Source organism: Scardinius erythrophthalmus (genome assembly GCF_964197995.2).
Source record: "Scardinius erythrophthalmus genome assembly, chromosome: 1".
Classification (NCBI taxonomy): Eukaryota; Metazoa; Chordata; class Actinopteri; order Cypriniformes; family Leuciscidae; genus Scardinius; species Scardinius erythrophthalmus.
In genome coordinates, this window is record NC_138221.1 from 60,462,001 (window position 1) to 60,480,115 (window position 18,115).

Below are 18,115 nucleotides of genomic sequence, written 5' to 3' on the forward strand. Positions count from 1 at the left end.
AGGTGTCTTATAAGCAACTTTGAAACTAGCTAAGCTACATTTTTTCAAACAAGTAATTCACTAAACTACAAGTTACTAAGAAAGTAGCTTTTTCTTTTTTTTTAAATGATTTAAGAGGGCAATGCATTTTTATGAAACTATAAGATTATATAATTCATAACTTAATCAAAGCAATATTTCTCTGGTTCTGTGGGGGTTTGGATGAATACATATTTATGAGGGTGACGGCTATTAACTTGATCTTATACATTTATACTTAAGATAACTAAAAAGAGAGTCAAAAACAGTGATGAACAGAAGCAATTAACTATATTAAATATAGTACAAATTTTCGATAAAAAAAAGGTTTCTGTGAAGAGACTTGAATCAGTGCATTGTTTCTAAACGTATATTGACATGAATCTAGTCAATGAAACAAATCTGACTCTACATATGAAAGAGGACAATTTAGCTTGCTTGACTACAACTGTGTGCAATACAGAATGACAATAAAAACAGCAATGTACGGTACATGTAGCGTTTGGTCATTAAAAACATTATTTTATTTTAATTATACTTCAAGTTTTTATTAAGTAAACTAAAATGACGTTGAAGCCAATTTTCCAAGTAAACTTTATGTAGTAAGTACACTAATATCAGTAGACACATTTCAACAATTCTTAGGACTAAATTAAACCACTTTTAGCTTAGAAATGTATAATTTTAAAGAGACACTTCACCCATTTGCATTAAGCTTTGCATTGTTAGAAACCCAGTCATACTATTGAATGGTCATGCAACATTTTTTCATTTTCCCCCGAGACGAGAGAAATCTGTATTTACCTCTTTACCCACTTGAAGTGCAATAGTTTACATCTAAATTGTTTTTTTTTTTTTTTGCATTGCAACTATAATAGTGAACTTATAGGTATGCTGCTATTTTACTAGCTATATCCCAGCTAATGAAAATACGTTCCAAGAACGTTTTGCTAATAATCAGATTCATTTATGAAAACGTTATTTCTGAATGTTCTCTGAACTTTCAAAAATGTCCAGTTTTCAAATGTTTTAAAAACGTTTTTCTTGGTTCTGCAAGATTAAAATTAAGGAAACATTCCATTTCATCCAAATTTGCAAACAGTAAATAGTCAGTTCCTCCCAAACACGCCTAAATTGCTGTCCAGATAGGCAGCTCACTAGGTTTTGAGCTGGAGTTTCATAATTTCATAATTGAAGCTTGCATGTCTCCCAACTGTTTGATTTGGTTTGGTTTGGTGTGTGTGAATGTGTGTCTGTCATTGTAATGTGTGTGTGTTGTTGGGCTTGGCATGCTTCATGTGTCTGTCCGCGTACCTGCTGTGGGCTCAGGTTCTGGCGGCAGGTTCCTGCTCATCTGCTGTGTGTGGAGTCTAGCAGTCTGGGTGTGGTGTGGGGCATCGGTCACGATCACACAGCCTGGGTCTACACAGGGGCCGGCAGGGGACCATCGGCTCCGGGTAAACATGCACCCTAACCCTAACCCTGCATGCGGCTAACCCTGTCTCTCTCACTAACCTACGTCCAGTTCTGATGCCCAGCCAGACAGCAACATAGGCCCCATTTACACTGCATGGTTCAAGTGACCCAATGTGTGACCCCGATATGACCGGCAAACGTGTAAGCAGGAAAAAAGCACATGGATTCCGATATTCTCAGATCAGCCTCACTCATATGTGGAAATAAATCTGATATGAATCGGATAGGTGCATTCGCGTCTGCCATGTAAGCAGATAAATCGGATATTCCCCAGTAAATGCGCAATTCCCCAGTAAATGTCAACTCAGGAGGACACCAACTGCGATCACATTATTATTAATTATTAATGGCGCGATGGAGGACGAATAAGGCTCAACATAGTGGAGTAATGTGGAGGTTGTATGTCTTTTGAGCCTTTGGGGTGAAGAGACAGTGCAGGCAAAAATAGAAAATAGTGCGGATCATTTTGTCATTTTGTCTGCGTCTGCATCCATTGCATATCGCGTTTTACTTCCTTGTCCGGGTCAGAACGTTTACATTGGGTTGTTTCGGCAGTGTATAGTGTAAATGCAAATATCGGATACGGGTCACTTTTAAAAGATGACGTAAGCGGGTCGTCAAAAAAATCGGATATAGTCAGCAAATCGGAATTGGGCATCAAGACCTGCTGTGTAAATGCAGCCATAGTGTCGGCCCAGATCCGGCCCACATCTGGTACATGTGGATTCAACGCGTGCCAGATGTGGGCCGGATCTGGGCCGACACTATGTTGCTGTCTGGGCAGCAAACAAATACATGTTCTAAGAATGTCTTGCTAACGTTTCCATTAAGTTATATGAATGTTATTTTTTGAATGTCCTCTGAACGTTTAAACCTTTCTTGTTTATGTGAACGTAAAGATAACATTCCATTTTGCAAACATGTTCAGAGTATACTCAAAAGACGTCCAACTAAAACGCTTCAAGAAAAAAAAACATTCCATGAACAATATATAATAATGTTTTTGTGCTAATGTTTTGAGAACATTATTAAAGACAAGATTGCTTTGAACAAACATTCTATTAATGTTAGATCACTTTGCGAGAACATTGTCAGAACGTTAGCCAACATTCAGAGAACGCTGTCCCTGTTATCTGGGTGAGCATATGCTGTGTTTTTGGATGCTGGTGTGCTGATGTTCCCATGAGGTTTCACCAGCAAATCTCTCTTGGTCAACCGGCTTAACTAGAAAGACACAGTTTTGCCGGTGCACCAGTTAGACCAGTACCGAACCAGTATAAACCAGCCTGGACCAGGATGTAGTTCTTGCTGGTCTAAGCTGAACCTTGCATCAGGATGGGATATTCAGTATATACTAGGGGTGTAACTATACCCTCATGTCACGATTCAATACATATCCCGATACTTAACTCACGATGCGATATTATTGCGATACTCCAAGTCATATGATAAAAGGTTAACAAAAAAATTACTTTTGATTAAAATGTTAAATTTGGTTTTACATTGTGGGTCTAAATGAATAGGCTTGGACTTGGTGCTGGAAACCCAATGCACAGGACAATGGTGACCAAAAATATTCATTTTCAATATTCATATTCAACATTCAGAATTATTTTAGACGAATATGCTTGCACTCTGTCACTGACTAGATATATTTAAAATAATGTAGGCCACTTTTTACTGGTAAAATGAGACATTTGGCATTAGGACCTACAAATATTCCCCAATTGCATTATTATACATTATATTCAACATTATAGTAGTTTAATGTAGTACTGACACTAAACGCATTTTTGTATTGTGATATGTTGTGACACGATATATTGTTACACCCTTGGTACATACAGCACAGTATGTTAGAATTATATTCAAAACATAGTCACGGATCTTCCCAGTCATCTTTAACCTTCCCAAAACATTGGGTCCTCATTCCCTAATTACTCGTATTGCACTGGAGAACTTCTCTCAGTTCCTCCTAATTCACAACTCTTGCATACACACATCAATTTGTACAGAGACGGGACATCGGGACATTCTCAGCATTCCCCTGAGAAACTTTGTGTTCGCTCGCAAAACTTTTTGCATTCGCTCTTTGCATTCGTTTCTCAGGGGAATGCAAAACATTTGCGAGAGAACGCAAAAAAATATATACATCCATAAATTTGTTCTTAACCTTATTCTAATGTTAACGAATTAGCAATTTTCTAGTTGAGCAACCATATGACCGAGGTTAGTAATCTACATAATACACGCCCAAACAATCTCCATATAAGGGCTTTTCTGACCTCTCCTTTACAGCCTTTCATTACTAAAACTATTAAATTATGAAATTATTTTACTTTTTATATTGTAAAATACATTAGAATAAGGTTGTTCTTAACCTTATTCTAATGTTAACGAATTAGCAATTTTCTAGTTGAGCAACCATATGACCGAGGTTAGACCGAGGTTAGTAATCTACATAATACACGCCCAAACAATCTCCATATAAGGGCTTTTCTGACCTCTCCTTTACAGCCTTTCATTACTAAAACTATTAAATTATGAAATTATTTTGGTAATTGAAATAACGCTGCAACAAAATAAAATATAGCAATTTTAAAGGGACAACTTAAAATTAAAACTTGCCTAACAAACGTAGAAATTGTGCCTTGTAAAATGATCAAAACAATGCATTAAACAAAACAACAACAGGAAACGAATAAAAATGACAAAAGCACATCAAATTACCAATACTTAAAATTAAAATCTAAATATAGAAATAAAAGCTAAATTCAAAATATTAATAAATACTATAATAGTATATAAATAATATGAAATAGCACTGTTTCCATTAAGAAATACTGTATATATGTATAATTACAATAAAATGTTACATGTTTATGTTTGTGTTATGTTAATTTAGAATAAATTGCTATTTTAAAAAAAAAATATATGAAAACACTATCATTGCATTCCATGCTCAAATCCGTGCTTATTTTCCCAATTGTACTTTCATTTCAAATAAGACATCATTTCAGTCTAGATCAGCATGTCAGGTGTTTATTTGAAAGAACAGTTGCGTCTGCCTGATGTTTGAATCTGTCGGATTTCAGGAAATGAAGTAAGCGATGTGAGGAGCGTGTGCATCTACGAGAACCAGCGCTGGAACCCGATGACGGGATACACAGACAAGTGAGTGTAGTGCAACGGAGCTGATGTGTGTTTGTTTAAAGCAAACGCTCAGTGTGTGCTCTCTTCCTCAGGGGTCTTCCCACAGATCGCTACATGTGGAGCGACTCGTCAGGTCTGAGAGAGTGCACTAAAGACAACACCAGCACTCCCTCACCACAGTGGACATGGGTACAAAACCACAGCCTTCTGCTTCCTGTAGCATTTATAGTGCAGTGCACGTTTGTGTCTTTGCATTATTATTTAGATTAGATAGTTATCGTCTGTGAATGATTTCTACATCTCGTGCTCACAGGTCTCTGATTGGGCCGTAGACTACAGTGTCCCAGGAGGGACAGATAAAGAGGGCTGGCAGTACGCTGCAGATTTCCATGTGTATGTTGATTTTTGGACATACTAATGAACGGTAGTTAGACGTTTTTATTTCAAGCTAATATATTATATGTTTTTTTATGTACATACAGGAGCTTTCACGGTTATAAGACAATAAAGGATTTTGTGCGGCGCAGAAGGTGGGCTCGGTAAGTTCACATTTTTGCTGATTTTGACCATTTTGATACATTTACATTAACATTTTTAGCAACATTTTATTTCTGTTTCTTTCTAATGTTGGGCAAAAAATTTAACCACAAATTCGCACAGCAGCCCCTATGGAAGCCCATTTCTGCCAGGAAAAAAATACTGCTTTTGAAAAACATAATTATGACATAATCTGTCTTAGGGATCTGTCTTAGGCCCTCTATTATTCTCAATATATATGCTGCCACTTGGAAATATTATAAGGAAACATGGAATTAGTTTCCATTGTTATGCTGATGACACTCAAATATATATTTCATCACGGCCGGATGAAAACGCTAAATTATCCAAATTGACAGAGTGTGTTAAAGATATAAAAGATTGGATGACGCATAATTTTCTTTTATTAAATCCAGACAAGACAGAGGTAATACTTATCGGTTAAAAAAACCACCCACAAAACCTCTCACAATACAACTTTAACATAGTAGGATGTCCTGTTACTTCATCCTCTACAGTAAAAGACCTGGGTGTTATACTAGACTGCAACCTGTCTTTTGAAAATCATATTTCATATATTACAAAAACGGCCTTTTTCCACCTTAGAAACATTGCTAAGCTACGTAATATGCTATCTGTTTCTGATGCAGAAAAGTTAGTTCATGCATTCATGACCTAGAGACTAGATTACTGTAATGCTTTATTAGCAGGTTGCCCTGCATCCTCAATAAACAAGCTACAGTTAGTTCAAAATGCCGCTGCTAGAGTTCTAACTAGATCAAGAAAATATGATCATATAACACCAATTTTATCATCACTACATTGGTTACCTATAAAGTCACGTATTAATTACAAGGTATTGCTACTGACTTATAAAGCCCTAAACGGCTTAGCTCCAGTCTATTTAACCGATCTTCTATCGCCCTATAATCCATCGCGCTCTTTAAGATCACTAAATTCGAGGCTTTTGGTCATACCTGGGATATCCAGATCCACCAAAGGAGGGAGAGCATTTTCACATTTAGCTCCAAAACTCTGGAATAGTCTTCCTGATACTGTTCGTTAATCAGACTCGCTCTCCCAGTTTAAAACTAGATTAAAGACGCATCTCTTCAGCCAGGCATTTATATAATACTTTTAATCTTACAGTTAAATCCGGTCTCTATAGTTCATAAACGCCAGAGGAGAACTGGCCCCCGACTGAGCCCGGGTTCTCCCAAGGTTTTTTTTTTCTCCATTAGGTCACCTGATGGAGTTTTTCGGTTCCTTGCCACTGTTGCCTTTGGCTTGCTCAGTTGGGGATATTTGGGGATATTTAATTGAATTAATCAATCAACTATACCATTGATCAGCATTACCAAACGTGGACGTTCCACTAGAAACAAACATTGATGTATTGTTTTAATTTATTACTGTGAAGCTGCTTTGATACAACCTATGTTGTGAAAAGCGCTATATAAATAAACATGACTTGACTTGACTTGACATAAAAAGTCAAAATTATGACAAAAATACAAAATTATGACATACTAAATCATTATGAGATAGTCAAAATTATTACAAAAATCTGAAATTATGACATAAAAAAAGATAAAAAGTCAAAATTATGACAAAAATATGAAATTGACATATTGTCACTATGACATAAAGTCAAAATTACGATAGAAAGTCAAAACTATGACATACTAGGTCAAAATTATATGACATTAAAAAGTCAAAATGATGACAAAAATTCGAAATTCTTACTTCAAAAGTCAAAATTATGACATAAAACATCCAAAATTTTGACGTAGCAAGTCATTATGAGATAAAAAGTCACAATTATGACTAGATATAACTTTATAGTCGAAATTATGACATTAAAAAGTAAAAATTATGGCATGCCAAGTTGAATTCTAACTTAAAGAGTTATAATCATTATATTAAAAGTCAAAATTACGACATACAAATCCAAAATTATGACTGAAAGTTAAAATGATGACATACTAGGTCGGAATTATAACTTTGAAGTCAAAATTATGACATAAAAAAGTCAAAATTATGACAAAAATTCGAAATTCTTTCTTCAAAAGTAAAAATTACGACATACAAATCCAAAATTATGACTGAAAGATAAAATGATGACATACTAGGTCGGAATTATAACTTTGAAGTCAAAATTATGACATAAAAAAGTCAAAATTATGACAAAAATTCGAAATTCTTTCTTCAAAAGTCAAAATTATGACATAAAACATCCAAAATTTTGACAGTAAGTCATTATGAGATAAAAAGTCACAATTATGACTAGATATAACTTTATAGTCAAAATTATATGACATTAAAAAGTCAAAATTATGACATACCAAGTTGAATTCTAACTTAAAGAGTTATAATCATTATATTAAAAGTCAAAATTACGACATACAAATCCAAAATTATGACTGAAAGATAAAATGATGACATACTAGGTCGGAATTATAACTTTGAAGTCAAAATTATGACATAAAAATCAAAATTATGACAAAAATTCTAAATTCTTTCTTCAAAAGTCAAAATTATGACATAAAACATCCAAAATTTTGACATAAGTCATTACGAGATAAAAAGTCACAATTATGACTAGATATAACTTTATAGTCAAAATTATATGATATTAAAAAGTCAAAATTATGGCATGCCAAGTTGAATTCTAACTTAAAGAGTTATAATCAATATATTAAAAGTCAAAATTACAACATACAAATCCAAAATTATGACTGAAAGTTAAAATGATGACATACTAGGTCGGAATTATAACTTTGAAGTCAAAATTATGACATAAAAAAGTCAAAATTATGACAAAAAAATCTAAATTCTTACTTCAAATATCAAAATTATGACAGCCATAATTATATTGTCAAAATTATAACAAATTCTAAATTATGAATTAGACATAATTACATCAAAAAGTCAATACGATGACACTAAGACATAATTATGAGATAAAAAGTGGAAATTATGTTAAAAGTATAATTGAGTCATATTTTTGACTTTTTAATCTCAAGTAACTTGTCATAATTTCGACTTTGCATCTAACTTATGCCCTAATTATGATTTTTTATTTCATAATAATGACTTGGTATGTGATAATTTCTACTTTTCATGTGATCATTTTTACTTTTTATGTCATCGTTTTGACTTTGAATGTCATAATTTTGAGTTCTCATAATGACTATTTATGTCATTCTGGTTCACCAGAGTGTGTCAGAATTGTGCTGTGTTATAAGAAAGGAGAGTTGTTGTTTCTCACAGGAGGTGTGAGATCAGCCTCACGGGCCCCTGGCAGAAGGTTCCCCCGATCCCTCTGACTGACGTCACCGTCCTGCCGTGTCTGGCTCAGAGCGGCCTGGAGCAGATTCCTGTGTGGGCCATCAGCGAGAAGGGGGATGTGCTGTGCCGTCTGGGAGTCACTGCAGAGAACCCGGCTGTGAGCACCAAACACACACACACACAAAACACTTCACCAACATTTCATTTCATTTGAAACGGTGACCTCAAGAAACACCAGGCCCAAAGTAATCACCAAATCCCCAATGGCGCAAGTCCCAGAAAAGTAAAGCCTGGTTGTATCAGTCAGTTTTAGTGTGCCTTGTAAATGAATCACACATAACTGACTAATTATTAATAACCCATGACTTTTCTTGAAGCTGGAAGTCAGTGCAAAATGGTTATTAATAGTTTTAACTCTTTCCCCTCCATTGACGGAATTTCCCGGCTTTCCGTGTTTTCACTGTTCACTGTGTTACACAAAACTCTCATCTCAAACCAGATAGCAACGTAGTGTCGGCCCAGATCCGGCCCACATCTGGTACATGTGGATTCAACAAGTACCAGATGTGGGCCGGATCTGGGCCGAAACCATGTTGCTGTCTGGGAATTTATTACATCAGTATTCAGAGAGTGAATATGGCCCTGTCTGTTCTCATGTTGAGTTGTAGTGTCCTCTAACCTCTGACTCTGTCTCAGCACAGGGCGACTCCTGGCTCCACGTGGGGACAGACCAGCCCTTCAAGTCCATCTGTATAGGAGGAGGACACCAGGTGTGGGCCATCGCCAGGGACGGGGCCGTCTTCTACCGGGGCTCTGTGTCCGCACTCAATCCAGCGGGTGAGAAGAAGCGGCCCAATCCCCATTTCAACCAGGGAATGATGAGTGACATCCGACAATACGTCAAATACTCTCCAATTTCAACAACTCGTGATGAATGTGATACTGTGTGCTTTGAAATCAGACCTGTTACATTTTGAAAAAGTACTTTTTAAGTTGTGGTTACAAGTTAAGACATGATTGACCAAAAAAAAAAAAAAATTCAATCAAAAATAGTTTTGAAAATGTTGAAAGTGTATTTTGGAATATGAAAGGTAGCATGATTGATAATTTACAGTGAAAATATGAATATATTATTAGTAGATTTTATGCTGATTTTTTAGGACTATAAAATAAAGAATAACTAACAGTAATAAATATTAGAAATTGGGTTTTTTTCAAATTTCAAGTATAAAACCTATTCTAGAAGAAAACAAAAACAAGACTTTGGAAAAAAAGGCATAATAGGTCCCCTTTAATAGTGTTTTTTTTTTTAAGTTACTGTATTCTTGTTATTTTCAGAAAAATGCCAATTTTAACAGAATTAAACAATTAAAATGATGAAAGGCACACCCATTGTGTTAAATGACTCATGATTGATGTTTTGATTTCTCAGGCGAGTGCTGGTACCACATCCCATCTCCCCCGAGGCAGATGCTCAAACAGGTGTCCGTGGGCAGGACCTCCGTTTATGCTGTGGATGAAAACAGTGAGACACTTGTTTCCACTCACTTCTTTTGTTATTTGATTCAATCAAGCTGTATGTGCTCTGAATAACTCTATCTTCATTATATGAGTGTGTCAATTCAAAGCATGCACATTTTTCTATTTATGAATGGCTTGGAATACCTGGATGATCAGCTACATTGGTCACAATGTGAAGTATGCAAACAGAGCACAGCTCCTTTTCCAATGTGATACATGAATATCAGCCCTTAACATCAGTCTTAACTTCCTAGATTTGATTGCCAAAGGACATTTTTACACAAATTAGGATTAAGAGTAACCTTTATTTTCCAAGGAACTAGAAGACACTCACTGAATTAAAAATGCAACATGATGACGTCAATGCAGGAAATGTCTATCGTTGCATACTTGCAAATCTCTCCAGTCGAGTCTGAGCTCAGTCTGTTTGTGCAGGTAATCTGTGGTACAGACAGGGTTTGACACCCAGCTATCCTCAGGGTTCAGCATGGGAACTCATCTCCAGTAACGTGTGCAAGGTGTCTGTTGGACCACTGGACCAGGTTTGTAACCTTTTACTTGTAATTTTGATGTGTTGACTAACATACTAAAGCACACACAATGCTTCACTGACATTTACAGAAATAGTACGCATATTCTGAGAGTACAGAATCTCCGGATCAAAACACAGGTAAAAAAGCAGAAACAACCAACAAAAAATGCTTATGCACGTTGTAGTCAATGAAAAAAAAACATGATTTTCTCAGCTTTTTGTTCAAAATGTTGCTTTTTTTTAATGAAACACCCACATTCATTGTTGATAAAAAAGAAAGCATGAAGCTACAATAAAGTGTTTTGTTGTTGTTGTTGTAGTTCAAAAGTAATGGCTCTGTTCTTGTGTTTGATATATTGCATGTTGATATTCATACAACACAATATTCTGAGGGCCATAAAAGTTTTGTAAAAAAAATCATAAATGTTGTTGGAGGCTGGCAGGGAAAAGGCCCGTTCACTCCAAGCACGATAACTATAAAGATAACGATAAAGATAACTATATATGCGTCCACACCAACGACCGATAACGGTCTTTTTATTCTAAGCACGCGCGCGCGCCCGCGCTGCGGTTTCAAAGTAGCGAAAATGGATGACCTGCTAGAATGGATTCTGATTGGCTGTCAGTGTTTTATCGTTTGACAGCTGGAAAAAAATCGTTCTGAAAGTGATCCCAACGATATCGTTCCTCATATCTTTATCGTTATAGTTGTGGTGTGAACTCTGTTATTCTTTAATATGGAGAACGATTTTTAGAATTATATCTTTATCGTTATCTTTATAGTTATCGTCCTTGATGTGAACGGGCCTAAAGAGTTAATAGTCTTTGGCCTGGTTTAAATCCTACCTATCAGATCACTACCACTTCATGTGTGTGAATGAAAAGTTACCTGACCTAACAATAGTATGGTGTTCCACAAGGCTCTGTCTTGGGCCCTTTGTTGTTCTCCTTGTATATGCTGCACATATGTGGGAGTTATTGTTTCCCTTTTCCACTGTTACTTTATGCTGCCTTCTCTTATTATAGACCTAACCTTTCCTCCATCTACACCTCCTGAGGTTTACCAGCTCCTGTCATGTCCAGATCCACCGCTAAAAAACCTAAATATTAAATAACAACTTGACTGGTTTGATGGTTGTGAAACTGGTTGTGATGTTTTATCTGTCCAGGTTTGGATAATTGCTGATAAAGTGGCAGGTTATCCATTAGAAAGCTCAGGAACTGTGTGCCACAGACTGGGAGTGAAGCCCATGCAGCCGAAAGGCCTGAGCTGGGACTTTGGTATCGGGGTGAGTCTTTCCATAACTGTTCACATTAAAGGGGTGGTTGATTATGATTTCACTTTTCTAACTTTAGTTACAGTAGTGTGTAATGTTGCTGTTAAACAACCTCTGCAAAGTTACAACGCTCAAAGTTCAAAGCAAAGGAAGTGTTTGCATTTAAAGAAATCGTTTTTTAACAACTACAACAAACAGCTAGTAGGGACTACAAGACATTCCTCCCGGTTAGTGACATCACCAACCCTAAAATTTACATAAACCCCGCCCCCGAGAACAGCCAGTCCGTTGAGAAGAGGAAGAGTTGTTGTAGTCGAGCACATTTGTGAGTCTGCTCAAGCTGTCGCATCCGTCTTTTCACATGCAATACAGTACGTAACACAAATGCAATAGCATGTCACTCTGTAGGCATCTTACAACAGTTACATAAATTCATCAACTAACCATTCAGAAACGTCCTGTTGAATTCTACTTGTCACTTCTTCTTGAGTCTCTCCATCATTGTCTGACTCCAGTTTAAACATAAAAGGCAGAACAGTTTCTGACATTTTAGTGTGTCTGCGTGAGGTAATCAGAGCTGCTAACACACTCACAAACACACACACATGAGCTCTAGAAGCTCTGCCATCGGTGCCGGGAGCAGTAGCTCATTTGCATTTAAAGGGACACACACGAAACAACGCGTTTTTACTGTCCCTCAAAAAGGGACACTTTTATCATGCTGTAAAAGTATCTTTGGCGTATTTTGAGCTAAAACTTTACATACACACTCTGAGGACAGACTTATTTGACATATTTTGCATTATACCACCCCAGACATCCCAAGTCTCCCGGAAGTTCCGGGAGTCTCCCGCATATTGATAGCGACTCCCTGATACCCGCAAATGAGTTAAAATCTCCCGGAATCTAGAGCGAGCGAGCCAGAGCGCGCGTGCACAGCAGAGAGGGAGAGGGAGCGAGAGACCTTGCGTGTGTGCGCACGTAAGATAGAGAGCATCTGATTGGCCTGTTTCGGTAAATCAACCAATCAATTGTCAGTGTGGGCGGGTTTTATCTCTTCTCCCGAACCGAATTAATCAGTTCAGTGTATCTAGAAACAGGAGCGCCATGGCAACGGGAGAGTGCCACAAAAAAACATTCAAAAAACGAAAGTATAAGATACATTTTATTACGGCAGACTACATGAAAGTGTACCCCTGTCTTATAAGAGTAAAACATAATGATAGTCTTGCACGCTGTACAGTTTGTAACAGTGACTTCAGCATTGCCCATGGCGGGGTAAATGATTGTAAAAGACATGTTGAGGTGAGTTCAACAAGTTTCATTTCATTCATGTGCATATTATTCCTTAGACCTGTTTAAAGCTGCAATGGAATATAAATAAAAGTAGTTTACATGAATAGTATAAGCAGCTTATAAATATTAAAAGTAATCTACAAATTGTAACATTATGAACAAATAAATGCATAGGCCTACAGCCTATAGAAATTATGTATTATGCTTTTATATATTTTAGGGACAACAACTCTGTGGTGAAATGTCATATCCTTGTCCTCCTTCCATTTTTTTTTTTGGGGGGGGGGGTACCTCCCTGAAATTAACTTTTGTAGGTTGGGATGTCTGCCACCCCTTTAAGTCTAATGCCGAATTGTGCCTTCCTCCGAAAGCCTCCAATTTTAAAATGCTGTGTAATTTCTGCAAAAGTTACATAAGGTCTAATGTAGACCTGGTGTCAACAGATCTTTACACTGAGAGTCATTTCTTCAACAGGGCGGCTGGGACCACCTGTCTGTGAGAGGGAACTCTTTAGAGGCTCAGCGTGTGGCACTGCGCAGTCCAATGCCCAGCCGGACTCCGAGTCAGGTGAACGGGAATGCTGTGAGCTGCTAGTCATTTTGCTCACCCAACACCACCACCATCATCATGCGTGACCGCACATCCCAGCTTGCTGTTCTTGACACCCTTCCTGTCTCTGCCCAGTGCCCTTCCAACCAAATGTGACTTTTTTTTCTTCTTTTGATTCCACTTGCCTGAATAACAAACTTTCACCTCTGTGAAAACAAGCTTCTGGGTGTGACTGAACTTCTTTTGATTTCTGTACATGTATGATTTGAATCACCTGACTGTTCTCAATTTGTTTTGCGCATGTCACATTTTCTTGTTGCCGTATTTGTTTCTTTAATCGGTAGAAGCCCATTTTGTGTTATTGGTTTGATTATATTATTTGAGTATAATATAAATAGTCCACTTAAGTAGACAATGCTGTATATGTGGACACCTTCCCTACTGTGGTCTTTCTTTGGACATGCTTTTTTTTTCCAATAAAGATCTGTTAAAAAGCACCAGCTTGTTTTTCTTTGTGAATTCAAGTAAATAAATGTCTGCACCACTAGCATCACCAAACAAAAAACTGATTTCCTAAATCCTACCCCATCTGATCTTGGTCTGACACACTTTCCCCAAACTCGCACCATTGCTTGAACCTGTGAATAAAAGCATGTGTGAAACATGCATGACAAAGAAATGATACAAGACAGAAGTTCATTTTCATTTAATTCCATAATAAACAGAGCAATTCATTATAAACCATTCCTTCAATGACACTAGGCATGATCATCGTCATCAATATAAAGTAAAAATATCGCCATTTTTTTAAAATTTACAAGTTACAAGGACATGATGACCTGCATTTCCCCATTTATTTCATCGTTAATTTGTCTTTTTCGATCACTTCTCACCTGTGATGTCACATTTTAGCATTAAATTACAAAATCAGTCCTCATACCTATTCCTAACATCATACCCAATTTACAGACAAAATTAAACATTTATATACAGAAGAACAATTCAACATTAAGTTTCACTTTAAAGATGTGCAAGATTAAGCAAAGTATACTGTAGAATAAAACCAAACAATTTCCTTTTTTGATTTCAAAATTTCAATTTGAACTGAAAATAGAGTGCTGGTAATACAGTTATTCAACAGGTCTAAAACATAGAGATTACTGTACTGAATTACAAGGGGAAGTAGAAGCTATGAACCCAATTATTCCAGCAATAACCTTTACAAATAATCAGGCTCCCAATTTATGCAAGACAATCTTGAGTATGTCATACCAAAATCAACGTTCTTCCAGATTGAATCAAGGAAAAAGTTGGTGATGTGGAACGTTCTTTCCTCTGATTGTGTAGCTTTCACCTTGATTTACATCACAAGGCTATATACATTAGTCGATCGGGTTCATTGTCAACCAAAAGGAAAAGCATTGAGAGCAGCAAGATTGGCAAATATAAAGGATTCATATGACCTATGACTTTCAGGTCCAACGAATAATACATGCACAAAAGAGGAAAAACTAAATAATTTCCAATCCCTTGAGTGTTTACAAGCTGCTCTTTAAAGTTAACACAGGGAATCAGAAATGTAAGGAGGTTCTTTTGTGTTTCCATTGAACAGTATTCCTACTCAACGCTACAAGCAGACCTCACCTGGAAGTCCTGCTAGTTGCTAGCTAGTCTCTCTGCACCACCAGTGCTTTCAGAATTACTCGCTGACTCGTAGATCAATCCCAACGCCAACAACGACAACTTGTTGGTGAATCGCACAAAAAAATGTCTGGGTCACATTTCAATCCAAAATCTAGAGAAAAAATAATATATTTTGCAAAATATCTATTAATATCATTCAAATCAGTAAAACAAAACTACCATTATGATACAAACACTTTACAATTGAAATATAATATCATTACTTATTTTCACATCACGGTAATGAGAGTTGGCGGGGGGCGCTCAATTCGTGAAAATAATTTCACAATGAAAAAGTCATACTGATCCCAAAAATAGGCTTCATTTTCTCGAGGAAATATACGTTTCTTTCTTTTGATTTTGAGGTGAAATATGACCTTGATATGTTCTAGATGGGTGAGAATCCCCATGGTACTGAATAATAAAACTTGCACAACATTCAGAAAGGATGAAGACACAGGAGGAGAGGGGCTGTGAGGCACTGCGACGGCCCATTCAATATACAATCCCACAACGCTTCAACAAAAAGCCCTGATATGCAGCACTCCTTAAGAATTCCTCATGAATAGACCACAATGACAAAGACTGCTCACTACTTTAAGACTTATTAGCGTCTCATGTCCGAAACCGCTCAGCTGCTCATATCCTGACTTTCACATCTTTAAATACAAAACATGTCACTGAAACTATGCAGGTTGTTGCTTGGGTGAAAGTGGTGCGGTTGTCATGAATGAACGGTCCAAACACTGTACAAAAATATCTATGGAGACCCATACTGCTTCTATTGGACATCTAATCCGATACACAATCATATAAATAAGCATGTCACACTAGATTTCACATTAAAAAAAAATTAAAATCCAGTGTGTTTTAAAATAAAAGGCAAGTATTGTACGGTTTCAATTGCACAACTGAGTTTGAGTCGATTGGCTCATTAGTGTTTAAGAGTGAGTCCTCTGGTTAAACGATAAATTTCAGCTTCATCCTTCTGAAGTAAAATGTGGACACTAAGAAGTAATGCATATGAGCAAAAGGAAAAAAAAAAGTGAGGCAGGACACTTGGGAAGCGCGTGAAAGTATATGTGAAGCAAAGTTTCTTCCAAATTGCACTGATGAAAAACATTGCAAATCATATCTCATTTGCAGAATACAGGAAGTCATCACAGGATGCCGCCTGCTCAGTTTCTGCATTCCCCTTCATAACCTCAAATAAATACCAAATGCTGCCTGAGAAGCAATCAAAGCCTTCAAAGCAAATATATCCGTCACATTTCTCCAACATTTACACGTGTCCAAAAGATTGGTTAATCTTTCTCTCCATCTTCACCACTTCCTGAGAAAGAAAACGAGAAACAGCATTCAGAAGTTAAGATTCTTGAGGTCCCACTCATGTTTGTTCATGCGTGGATGTCTGTGTTCAACTTACCCCCTTGTTCAATGTCGGAGTCTGTGAGGTGGGTGAGGGAGAAGCTAGCGATGCTGGCTGGGGAGATGGAGAAGCGCGTGTAGTTGGAGGGACTGTTCCAGCTCTGCTCCAAGGTGCGGTTCGCAGGGGGTGGTGACAAATACTTAGAAGCTGCCGAGGTCCCACTGGACCTACTGGCAGAATGATCACTGGCTGCTTTTGAAAGAAAGTTGGGCTCTGGAGATGGGAAGTCATCATCCCACTCAAATGCGCCACCTGTGAATCAAATCCAAAGGTTTCAAGTCTTGGTATTCAACTTGAGAATCGTAATGACTGTGATGTCGATTTTAAACAATTTAATTCACAGAGACACCAACATTTTTTGGGAAATTTGGTTTCTGATTGGCCTGAGTACCATTGGTTTAATGAGTTCACAGTTCAAATGTAGACCAGTGCTTTCCAACCCTGGTCATGGAGTATCCGCCACACAGCCTACTTTGAATGCCTCCTTAATGAAACACACCTGACTGAACTCATTATAGAGACTCCCACCCTGCATCCCAATGTACACACTATCCATCATAAAAAGTATGTGAAATAAGAATAAGTGTGTCCCAAAGAATAGTGTGTTGTATGCCAAATGTAACCGGGTGGTCTATTATTTTTGGTAGATTTTTGCAGTGTGAATCTGTACCCACTCTTAACGGCTGATTTTGCCCACAACCCATTGCGCTTTGGAGGAGGATTCAGTTCAGAAGTACAACCAAATAAAAAGAACAGGCATGGATGTGCCTAAGACCAACGGTTAAGTAGAGATACCTTGAAAAGGCTTAATTCTCTCTGATGTGGTAGAAAGAATTGTTTTAGTAGTGTAAATGAATGGGGAGTGTGTATATGAGAATGTAAACTGTGACAGGCTGCTTTATGGTGACAGAATGCAGGTCACTATGTGACAAAGGACAATTTTAAGACATGGTAGTATGTCCCAAAAACTTGACTTCTGCAACAGACTCAAAAGTATCTACTTTTTCCTCTTAAAAGGAGTATATTACATTTAGGGCATAGTATAAGAGGAGGAATTGGGGGACAACACAAGGGTGTGTCAGATAATGATAACATCCAAAAAAGTGCACTGTTTGGGGGGAGTCCAGGACCACGGTTGGGAAACACCGATGACCGTAAAGTAGAAAATTAACATTATACATTACCCTCTTCATCAGTGGAGCTCTCAGAGTTGGTAAATCTATTAAAGTAGCTGGAGGAGGACACTGGACTGTTGAAATCAGACAATTGACTACTGGGGTCAAGAGTATGCTCACCAAGCTCCTTTGTTGGGGTTTCCTATTTGGTTGAAAAACAGGGAATCAGGCATAGAAA

General features: G+C 37.3%; 2 protein-coding genes across 6 annotated transcripts in view; one reads left to right on the forward strand and one right to left on the reverse strand.

The window, feature by feature from the left end:
- The window catches only part of tecpr1b (tectonin beta-propeller repeat containing 1b), a 37,730-nt gene extending 23,584 nt beyond the window's left edge, over positions 1-14,146 (forward strand). Inside the window, exons 15-25 of the mRNA XM_081362875.1 lie at positions 1,348-1,475; positions 4,590-4,668; positions 4,740-4,836; positions 4,961-5,040; positions 5,130-5,186; positions 8,458-8,632; positions 9,177-9,312; positions 9,908-10,000; positions 10,432-10,538; positions 11,698-11,817; positions 13,576-14,146. Of these exons, the coding sequence (XP_081219001.1) occupies positions 1,348-1,475; positions 4,590-4,668; positions 4,740-4,836; positions 4,961-5,040; positions 5,130-5,186; positions 8,458-8,632; positions 9,177-9,312; positions 9,908-10,000; positions 10,432-10,538; positions 11,698-11,817; positions 13,576-13,695 (1,192 nt within the window). The 3' untranslated portion in view covers positions 13,696-14,146. The remainder of the gene's footprint in view (positions 1-1,347; positions 1,476-4,589; positions 4,669-4,739; positions 4,837-4,960; positions 5,041-5,129; positions 5,187-8,457; positions 8,633-9,176; positions 9,313-9,907; positions 10,001-10,431; positions 10,539-11,697; positions 11,818-13,575) is intronic.
- A 195-nt stretch (positions 14,147-14,341) lies between these two features.
- lmtk2 (lemur tyrosine kinase 2) overlaps positions 14,342-18,115 on the reverse strand; it is a 38,722-nt gene continuing 34,948 nt past the window's right edge. For all 5 annotated transcript variants that reach the window (XM_081362820.1, XM_081362819.1, XM_081362821.1 and 2 more), the window contains 3 exons: positions 17,947-18,079; positions 16,760-17,014; positions 14,342-16,666 (listed from right to left, as the gene is read on the reverse strand). In XM_081362820.1, coding sequence (XP_081218946.1) covers positions 16,638-16,666; positions 16,760-17,014; positions 17,947-18,079 — 417 coding nt within the window. In that variant the 3' untranslated portion in view covers positions 14,342-16,637. The remainder of the gene's footprint in view (positions 16,667-16,759; positions 17,015-17,946; positions 18,080-18,115) is intronic.